This window comes from Cynoglossus semilaevis, chromosome W (assembly GCF_000523025.1).
Source record: "Cynoglossus semilaevis isolate Cse_v1.0 chromosome W, Cse_v1.0, whole genome shotgun sequence".
Lineage (NCBI taxonomy): Eukaryota > Metazoa > Chordata > Actinopteri > Pleuronectiformes > Cynoglossidae > Cynoglossus > Cynoglossus semilaevis.
Genome location: NC_024327.1, coordinates 6,893,470 through 6,904,428, shown reverse-complemented (window position 1 = coordinate 6,904,428; position 10,959 = coordinate 6,893,470). Strand labels below are relative to the sequence as shown.

At 40.6% G+C, this 10,959-nt stretch overlaps 1 protein-coding gene across 1 annotated transcript in view; it reads right to left on the bottom strand.

Moving 5' to 3' along the window:
* The window catches only part of LOC103397071 (zinc finger SWIM domain-containing protein 6-like), a 13,072-nt gene that overhangs the window by 278 nt on the left and 1,835 nt on the right, over positions 1 to 10,959 (bottom strand). Inside the window, exons 2-8 of the mRNA XM_017042649.2 lie at positions 9,471 to 9,619; positions 3,900 to 4,050; positions 2,626 to 2,805; positions 1,410 to 1,580; positions 689 to 835; positions 400 to 546; positions 8 to 200 (exon numbers count right to left, since the gene is read on the bottom strand). Of these exons, the coding sequence (XP_016898138.2) occupies positions 8 to 200; positions 400 to 546; positions 689 to 835; positions 1,410 to 1,580; positions 2,626 to 2,805; positions 3,900 to 4,050; positions 9,471 to 9,619 (1,138 nt within the window). The remainder of the gene's footprint in view (positions 1 to 7; positions 201 to 399; positions 547 to 688; positions 836 to 1,409; positions 1,581 to 2,625; positions 2,806 to 3,899; positions 4,051 to 9,470; positions 9,620 to 10,959) is intronic.

Sequence of the window (10,959 nt, the reverse complement as noted above, 5' to 3'; positions counted from 1 at the left end):
TTCTGGCAGCTTGGCCAGTAGCTGCTCCTCGTTGCGACACACTTTCTCCTGAGCGTACAGGCCGTCAGGCATCACCCGCTGCTGGCCCAAGCCAATCAAAGCAGTCTCCACTGCCAGCGCCACATAGGATTCACCATCTCCCAGTAATCGCTGCACAGGCATCCGTTGGAGTTCTGCTCGGCTTACGACGCTGGAGCAGTCTGGGGAGAATAAATGAGATGAGGACACGGTCTCAGGTGAAAAACCACAGGATCATTGCAGAGATCTGAATCCAACACCAATCTGAATAAAGATCAGTGCCACGGGGGTTCTGCCCTCTCACTCGCCACAGAAACAGCTATTTCTAGGAGCAGGGACACACAAAACTACTAATGTGGTTCATATCTCGCTGTTCAGTACCGGAGAGGTCTAAGCAGGTGTTAGAGCCTTCTTCTCCTGCTCGCCCTGACTCCGTCAGTGTACAGAACAAGGTACCGATAGGATCCAGAGGGTGTCCCACCCAGCCCTCCATGTTTGTTATGGAGGTGTGCCCTTTCTGTAGCAACTCTGAGGTGGAAAATATGCAAATATTATTTGATTGCTCTGCAATAATGAAAGCAAGCAGTACAAACATGCAACCTTTTAACTGATGCAAAATATACTGTATCAGAGAATGAATGTACAAGTTAAAATAATAAGTAAAAATGACCTTTCTTGTGTCGCCGAAAGTGCTCCAGCTGCCTCTGCTGTTGCCGCCGTAACGTGTTCACCACAGCGATGGCCAATCGGAGGGCTTCCTTTGGGTAACCATGTGACCGCAGAGCATCCACCCTGGCACAGGCTGTTGGGACATGCTCTGAAGGAAAGGTGAAGATAAGAAGAATTACTATTTTTTGTATTTGGATTATAAATTAATTGCTGCTCCATCTTGGAGAGACTGATGAGGCAGTAGTGTCCCTGTTTATGGCATGTCGATCAAATCAAGTTGAGCATCTGGTCTTTGGTATCTGTTCGACACGCTATAATTGTTTTGGGTTTTTTTTTCAATATCTCATGCTAAATGTTTGACCAATATCAGACCAAAATCGATCCTGGGTATTGAGTCGAGCCATCCCGAACAACTCCCTTCTTTCGCTCTCTATACCTCATTTTCTTTTAGAGGCAGCCTGTGTTAAATGTTAAAGAGATACAAAGTTGTGAATCTTAAATTAGTGAGACAGGTTTCTGAGCTTGTTGTGCTCAGTTAGCCTGGTTAATAACATGGCTGTCTGCTGAAGGCAGAGTTTTGGCAGGAAGTAGTGAGCTGCGATTGTTGTCTAGATGACAGCTTTGTGATCAGCTGAATGTCAGCTGATTGGACCAAGGCACACGTCTGTCACCTGTGTCTCACATTGAATAACAAAATTCTTACATATGTGGAGTATACCCACCGTGCCACAGGGGCCAGCCGCGTGAGTCAAACAATGAACTCTCCTGGTTGTCATGGTAACAGTAGTTGGCATAAAGGTCACTGGCGATAATGTGCTGAAGGTGTCGGTCCTGCCAGTGCAGGTCACAGGCCTCGATGGCTCGAGTGAACACAGTCCTATGGGGACGCATCTCTGCAAAAGACCCAGCAGGAGGATGTTATTTTTTTTTTATCATGTGAAAAAAGAAAAACTAGTATGGTCCAAGTTTTTTATTTACATTTGCATAATCGCTGTAAATAAAGATGACCATCACTTAGAAGAAGAGAGAGAGAGAGAAAACGATGTCTGTCAGATTGAAAGTGTTCGATGGAAACACACCGTAACGGGAGACTTGGTAGTTTTGTTGGATCCTAAAGACTTTAACAGTGTTGGTAATTTAAATATTTTTATTTCTCCCCTGTACTTAATAAGAACAATGTTCTATTTTCCCTTTCTGTTCAATGCTAGTCACAGGCACAAGGGAACTTGATGATTAACATCAGTGGTCAGCATCCTCTTACAACAAACACCCACAAGCCAGAAAAAACTCTGATTATGACACATTTTTTTAGAACAAATAAATAAAATACAATAAACAATACAATATTTAAAAATAAATGTTTTAAAAATTACACAGAAAACCATAACTGCACTCATTTTTGGAAATACTTGCATATTTTATTCTGGCCTCTCATCCACACACAGCTGTGACTAACATCCCTAAAAACATATACCAGATCTAAAGATTCAATATTCATATTTCAAATGGACATATATTGGATATTAATGTAGGCCTTCAGTCAAAGCAGATGATTTTTGAAGCTACATTTAGTCTAATATAATTTTTTTTGCAGTTTTATTTTGAAGTTTTTGTATTTTCATTTGGACAGAGATATTTTTCAAATGTCATCGTGATGACCATAACACCAGGAACAAGCCCAAAAGTGAGAGGAAAAATGACAAAAAATGTTTTTTACCCTAATTGGCCATGAGGATTTTAAGAGTCTGGAGTAAAGGCCGAAAGATAGAAAATGACACTCTATTGGTGTTAATGCTACAGCAGCGAAGCCACAGTGACTCTTCGTCCCTATACAAAGGCAGAGGCTTAACTGTTGCATGCAGCACCTCTCTCTGTGAGATACTGTATCGCAAAACAACCAGGTTATTGACACAAATACTAAGCGTGTCAAATTCTGACCTTGGTTGCCATGGGCACCCTGAGGCAGTGAGTGGGTGAGGTTGGGCAGGTCATTGTCATGGTTACCATCCTCCCAGGGGCAGACGTCCACACTGTTCCATCTGCGCAGCTGGCACAGCCACAATGACTTCTGCTCTGCTTTACAGTGAGGGTTCAGTACGATGCACATCCACAGAGCACCTGGAAGGGCGCACGCACACACACACACACACGATGCAAAAAAAACAGAGTGTATGTGTATTTTGACAGTTTAATCCCTACAACAATACATGTGTCAGACAGGCTTGAAAGCTGCATCTACTAGTTGTACTAGTTATCTTCGTTTTGTCTCTTGTTTTTCTTTGCTGCAACAAAACTCTTGCAAAACAGACAACTTAACTCATCCTGCAGCAAGGCTGGCTGCACACACATCATTTTGGAGTAAATTGGAACAAACTGAATATAAAAAATGGCTGCATCTCTGGGGAGGAAAGCACATTCAGGGATTTTATTCTTGAGACTGCTGGGGATACGTACACTCGCACTTGTTGGAGAGGAAGTGCCAGAGAGATTGTGTTGTGCATTAGCATATGCATAAAAGTGTAAATAGTGGGTTTTAAAAGGAAGGACGGAGACAAGGACAGAGATTGTATGTACACGGAGGGAAGGAGAGGATGACAAAAGGCCCAGAATGAGGGGAAGTATAAAATGAAATGGGGCTGAAGATGATTTGGACAAGGAGACATGGCAGAGGAGAACTAAATGGGGCATGAGGTGTTGTGCCTAAAGGGGATGAGTAGCTGCTACTCAAAGGAGGAAGATAAAAGGGAGTGTGAAGGAGAGGAACAGTTGGAGAGGAGGGAGACACAGAGGGAGAGGGACACAGAGGGAGAGGGAGAGGGAGAGAGAGAGAGAGAGAGACTGCGGCGGCGGCGACATCACCCTAGACATTAGAGGAACAAAACAAAGACAGGCAACATGGCTGCTGCTGTCCTGCTGACAAGTTTTGTGGTTTGCGAGAAGGAATTCTGCCATTGGTACAAATATGTCTGTCAAAAAAACTAAACACTATTTTAAACCAAACAAATGCAAATAAGAGACGCAGAGTGTCAAATTAACTAAAGACATAATTTCGAGGGTTTGAAAACATGAAAAAAATACTAATATTTGGGCTTTTTAGTGTCTGGGATCCATCAGCCACCTTGCTAAATATGTCCAACCCCATGCGCATTTGTAGGACAATCTGTGAGTGTGTCTCTGAACGAGTGTGTCTGCAGTTGTGTTTTCTCCCTCACCCAGCTCGTCCCAGAGCTGTCTGTACTTGTCAGTCATGGTGGTGCCCTGTTGTCTCCACAGCGCCAGCCGAGGGTCTGCCATGAACTGCTCTGTGATCAGTGTTAACATCCTTGCTCCGTTGGAATCCCGCATCTTCAGCATCTCCCTCACCTAAACGGGGGAGGAGACAAAGGAGAGAAAGAGACAGGGGGGTGGTTACATACAGGTCTGCACATATACACAGACATAAAATACCAGCACAGGAGAATTTACTATTTTTTAGCACCTGTTCTGTTTATGCATCGTTAGGGTAGTTTTAGGTATCTGTATTTATGTACGCTGCATTTATAACCAATATCACATAAACATGTTTAACGTAACTGTATACCATTTTACTGGATACATTTTATTGTGAGTGAACAGTTCATCAAGGAAATGCAAGATCAACATCCAGTTGAGCCTGGATTGACGAATAAGGCTGAATTTGACTGTGGTGAATTTAGGAAAGGTCAACGTGCCGAACACCAGACTTTATGACAATCTGGGGTAAATATAATCCTTCTGAGGAGGAGTTCACAGATAACTGAAGACATGGCAGATACGTTTTTAGTTGATTTACGTCTCATTTAAAAAGACAAAACCGAGAAAAAAAAAAAGAAATAATTCCGAAAATGTTGGCCCAAGGTCCCCTCATACAGGCCCAAATACAGCTCGCCTCATCATTTTAACTGGACCACAAGAACTCAGCTTAGAATATGGCTTTCTTAAATGATAATAATAATGAGAAATGTATTGATCCCACACTGAAAGTTGTTGTGTTAAAAAAAGCAAAGTATGGTGCACAAACACAGGAACCGCATGTAAGACATGACAACCTATAGCATATACTGTGGCCCCTTAAATTTAAATCCAGGGACTGCACCTACTGAGTTGAGTTCTTTCCCACATATAAACATGGATCAAGGTCATGGTTGTGTGAGAAGAGCGAAGTGAATCTGGTACAAAAACTGAACAAATACTTGCAATGAATTTGGTAATGCTGATTTTTATACATAAGCAGTATATATTATATTATCTATCGCAAGCTGGGTTTGTGAAAAGAGAGACATACATTGACAACAGTTAATTGTTAATTACAGTTTAATTAAAATAACTGGAAGTCAGCGAGGTAGATATGATTTTCCATGTACCGCAACTCATAAACAACAAATGCTTTATTTTTTTAAGTCAAAGGCTGAAAAAGGCAATAACCAACTGAGACCATTTCGGTCCACCACCTCCTTTTCTCAGATGCAGCACTAAGTTTTCTTTACACCAATAAAATCTGTATAAAAAAACCTTTAGTTTGAAGTAGTGTGTTTTACTTAATAACTGCCTTTTCAAAGCTCAATGCTCTCCAGATTACTTTAATAAGTGTAATACAAGGCTAAATGTGTCTTCCAATTAAATGTTTTCTTTAATAACAAAAAGAAAGCAAATTCCTTAAAGGGCTTTGTTAAGCTATTGTAAATACATTTATTCAATCTTTACAATATATCCACTGTATTAAGTTTCCATATCAATTTAAACTGTTTGTTTTTGAATGCTGCACTAAAAGGAGAAGTACTGAAGAAAGGTGTGCATGATGATGGTTTACATAACAGGATGGTGTATGGTACAGATGGCACTGACTGTTATGCTTGGAGATAGAGACAGGTCACAGAACCGGCCTGAACCAGTTTCTCTGCCCAAATAATGAGGAAAACAGAACATCAAAAAGGAAAAGAATCCAAAGTGTATTTCTTTGATCTAACCTGAGTTACTGAGCAGAATAGCTCAGCACATGTACATGTTTTCTATTGGTGGAGAATCTTTGTTTGAAGCAGCTTTTGCCAATCAGCGCTCAGAAGTTGCGCGTGAACACCACGTGGCTGTAAAGGGTTAAGGGTTAATGGCTGACCATTGATGTGTATGTAAAAAAAACTGTATTTAAGCTTTGAGCACTGAGGAGTTCCTCAGTGCAGTTCTGAATGTAACCATTGTTCTGCACTCCTTGCTGCAAGTAAAACTTTTAAAACTTGAGATCTCTTATTTGATTCTTTATTTGATCAGACCTTTATTTGATCTTTATTTGAATTCTTTTGTGTGTTAGGAAACTGGGGTATGAACTAACAGCATTTTTTACAGTCCTATCTAACAGAGAAAGTTTCCTGACAGACTTAAAAATTCAGGGACAATCAGAAACTTGCAACTTGCAACTATTTTGTTCTCCTGAAAGATTCTTGCTAAGTTTCGATCTTGGTCATGGCACCAGTTGAAAGATTATTGGTATAATCAATCCGGTTCACGACTCAGTTGAACACTACTCCCAGGGAGTAGAGGTGTTTTGGAACAAGGAAGTCATCTGGAGAGTTAGTGTGGAGAGAATTTAGGAGAAATTCTCTTTGAATGTGTGGGGCTATATACTTGGAAATGCCTTTGGTGTCTTAGCAGCTACCTGCTTTCAGACTCAAACCAAATGTGAAAACTACTAAAATCTAACAATTCCCCCATCTGATCATAAACCAAACATTAATGATCATCAACATCATTGATCGTATAGTGGTTTTGTACTTTTGTAAACATGTTCCTTATTCACAAGTAGGGGTGAAACCCAGTGGGAAAAATTCCCCTACCGCCCTGATGACCAGACAGTGACACTTGCTCTGCAAGCTGTGAATATGGCAACCTTTTGTTGCAATTCTCTCCTTTATTGTCCATGTCATCCTTTCCACCTGCCCGGAGGGTTGTGGATGAAAAAACATTGGCAGTAGTCCGCACACCCAGCATGGGTGTTTTCCTCTGGTGCAAACATATGCGTGTGTGGCAGCGATGAACTTGTTGTCTTTGTGTGCGGCGTGATCTTGTCGCAGGTGGAGAGGGCTTGCAAGATGGCGGTTATCATTATCATCATCATCATCATTGAGATTGTCGTCATACGCCTAGTGCACCTGGCAGGTATTGATCTCATCTCATATCCTATTGCCTCCTTGTGATTTTGTCTGTAACAAACACAAGAGAAGCACGGCAGTACACATTCATCCACAAACATTTGCATTTCAATCCCTGAAAGAGATCTTTCTAGCAGGAACTTTAAGCTGGTTTACAGCTAGTTCTGCAGGTGCTTCCTGTTGAGCCACTACTTGATTATCATACTCTAAGAGAGGAGCCACATCAGGGGTGTCTGAGTCCTCCTCAACTGTTTCAATAGAAGTTTGCTTTTTAACCTTCTTCTTCCTGTTTCTATGGATGAGCTTTCTCAAAGAGAGAGGTGACTCTTCCTTTGGTGCCCTACTGCCTGACTGTCTAAATTGTGCAAGGGATTACAGCTTCTGCCACAATTATTACCAAGTCACACAGGCTTCTAACTGGAATTACAACGCTGTCACTTAACCAGTTGTTACACCTGTGTCACATAGTTTTAATATGCAAAGTTAAAAGCTACAGTGTTGGACACAAATACACACAATGATATAAGCTCCGGTTTGCAGCAAATCAATGTGGGATCAAATTATATTCAAACCTTCCTGAATACTCACTTTTAACAATAACTTTCAGGTTCTTTGATCTGCGCACCAGAAATGGAAAAAAAACTCACTGCTTAAGATGAATGATCCACTTCTGAAGACGAGAGCCGGGTCACGGCACCAGTTGAAAGATTTGGCCCTTCTTCGTTCGTGAGCACGACACCAATTGGAGGATTTCTTCTCCCCGTAGTCACAGCACCAAAATTGAAGAAATCACCTCGTAGGTAGTCTCAGGAAAGGAATGAAACAGCCGGTAGATGGTCGATTTGTTTAATGACAAAACGCCAACAAACAGGTCCAAGAGCAAAATAAAACGACTGGAGAAGTATTCAAGGAAATCTCGTACAATAGTTGTTATAACGCAAATCCAAGAACTAAAAATTCCAAGAATAACTTCCAACATATCATTAGTGGTTTACGCTTATATACCTGTGTGGGGGAGTGGTTTTCGACTTCCCGGGTGTGTGTTTAAATGTTGTAGGCCAATGGAAGACAGAGGTTAGGCCTCTTGTGGCCAATCATATTATTGTTATTGTATCATGGTTGTGCCTGCAGTCCCCACTATGTGGCGCTGCTCCATGATTCAGCAGTATTGGAGGACATGTTTATGAACCTTTTGTCACTAAGTAGATGTTATCACAAAAGAAGTGGACGGAGCCTTGAGGTCTAGCAAACAACAGGGGGTTATGTAAATCAAAGGAGTGGACGGATTCGGGGTTCCCTGTAAGGATGTGGATTGGGAGGCTTCCCATTGTTCCCAGGGAGTAGAGGTGTTTTGGAACAACAGGAAGTCGTCTGGAGAGTTAGTGTGAAGAGAATTTAGGAGAAATTCTCTTTGAATGTTTGGGGCAATGAGTGTGTGTGCTTGGGATTGCCTTTGGTGTCTTGACTGTAGTTGGAATGCACAGGGGAGAATAAGTTAGCTGCTCCAAGGCTGAAGCTAACATTAGCACCGGGGCTAACTGTAAATAGAACTTATAGTTAGTTATCAAAGTGTGTTAAATCAAAGTGTGTTAAATCATAATCTGCTTGTCAGGAACAGGTACTCCTTTGTTGAAGACTTTGCTCTGCACAGGAAATGTCCTGTACGTACTCCTAGAAATGTTATACGATGTGCTCCACAAAGGATGAAGTCTGTTCCTCATCATTTATGTGAATCGTGTGAACTTTGCCCATAGAGTATATACGTAATGAAAAAACAACTGCTCAGTACTTATGTAACTTTCTCAATAAAAGGAGCTGCAGTCCTCATACACTTTGGGACTTAGGTGAGCCAACTCTGCGAAGCTGTTGGTCTCTCTGCTTCCCCTTGCAGCAAGAAAAACTTACAACTTTGTCAGGTGTGGTTCTTTTCAGGTCATTCTATCTGTGGCAGTTAGATGACAATAGCGGTGACTGAATAACGTAATTTTCGGCACCAACACTAACTCCCTTAACTTTGTGCTTGTCCGCATCAGAGGTAAACAGAAATAGGGAAGTTGGGGTCTTTATTATCAGCCACACCGAGCACAACAGAACATAAACAGCATTTTAACAGCTCCTGTATAACCAACTCATGCTTCAACATGACAGGGCTCAAACTCCTCTCAACTCACTACCGTTCTCTCACTCGTACACACATACGCACACAGCCATTCACAGACAGACATACGCTACTAGTATAACACAGTAGCCTACCAGAAAAGTCATTGATCGCTAGTGGTATGAACTTCGTTAGCCCGTAAAAATCCATAAATTAGCCGCATCATTGTTTAAGCGTGTGTAAAAAGTAGTGGCTTACAGACCGGAAATGACAGTATTTATCTCAAACTTTTAAGACAGCACAGCTCTCATGTGCTTTTTTTGCATGTATCACTCTGAATGAAAGATTTGTTGTTGTTTTTTTTTTTTTTTTTACAGAAATTCCTTTACTCCAAGATCTTGCCAAGAGGTAAAAAATACATAGACACCCTTTGCCTGTGACTGAGGCGGTCATGATTGGTATGTTTTGTATGTGTGCTGTTATGTCCTGTACAGTGCATGAATTGATTTTTTTTTTCTCTTCACCTTGCTGAAGAGCAGGTTGATCTGCTTGCCCGAGCTGTGGTATCCTCCCTGCGAGAGAAAAAGCTTGACTTGTTTTTGAACTTGCTCCTCGTCCAGGTGCCAGCAGTTCTCGTCGTCCACACTGGCCCCCGCCGTGGGGTCCGGGGCCCCTGGACACACACAGTCACATCAAAGAGTCACTAGTTAGTTACAGTGACTGTGTAACTAATCTTTGAAAAACAACAATTATCAGTTGTTCTACATAAAGCCTGGCCTTATTATAAAGTTTGGGGAAAAACTGTATAAACAAAACACAAATTCATTACCATCAGCGTACAAATACAAACAGAAAAAATAACAGAATTTCTGTATTAACCCATGCAGGTTAAATAAATATTTGTGGTATTGTCTTTGGTGTCATCTTCACACTTCTTCATATTTGATAAAACATACTTTAAAAAAAGTGCAATATATACAAGTGTGTAACTTTTTTACTTGGTGCTATTTTACGAACTAGTGTTGACCAGCATTGTTTTCTGTATGTAGACTGAGTCTCTATTCTATTCTATTCTATTGGAAATCTATTGGAAAGTTTATTTGAAATATACTGAGTAAAAAATAACTAGCAATATAAATAATAAACAGGATAAAGGATCTGAAAAAAACTGATAATAATTAATCAATAATCAATGTTCATTGTATTTGTTCAACCTTCTCAAGAGAGGAAAAGAAACACTAAATCAAACTTTTTCCCAAAATCATAATCACTAACAACCAGTTTCCTGAATTACTACAGTATTATATTTTTTGCCTCCTCTCATACTGCCCCCCCCCCCCACACACACACACACACATTATTCTCATGCCCTTCATCTTTCCATCCATTATGGGTTTTTTTTATAATCAAAACATTCCTTTTACTCAAAGTATAAAATGGTTATGACAAGGACAAAAACAGACCATTATTATCTGTGTGTGTGCTGTCGTAAAACACAGACAGACCTATGTAGGTACTACCACAGTCCTTTTAAGGACTCTAACTCAAAGAGGGTTAATCTTTTTTTTTATTATTTCTTTTTGCACTAATTGTTATTATTAGCTTGTTTTTAAGTGTTGCTTGAAGTTTAGTTTTCACCCCTTTTGATAAAGTTAGCGGCAGAAACAGCATTGATAAACATTAATATCCATCTCTCTGTGTCAGTGTTGAACGTCTTCCTTTGAGGTAAATAACCACTCCATATTGTTGATTACAGGAACACAGTCTCTCCTTTACAGTCTGGATTTCTCTAATCTCTCTAGAGCCACATTGATCAGCCACACTTTACCTCCATCACCCCAGTCAATACACATACAGTATGTCACAAAAAGTGAGTACACCCCTCACATTTCTGCAGAGATGTCATTATAATGTTTAATTGAACAACACTGAAGAAACATCGCTTTGACACAATGAAAAGTAGTCTGTGTAAAGCTTATATAGCAGTGTAAATTTATTTTTCACCTCAAAAAC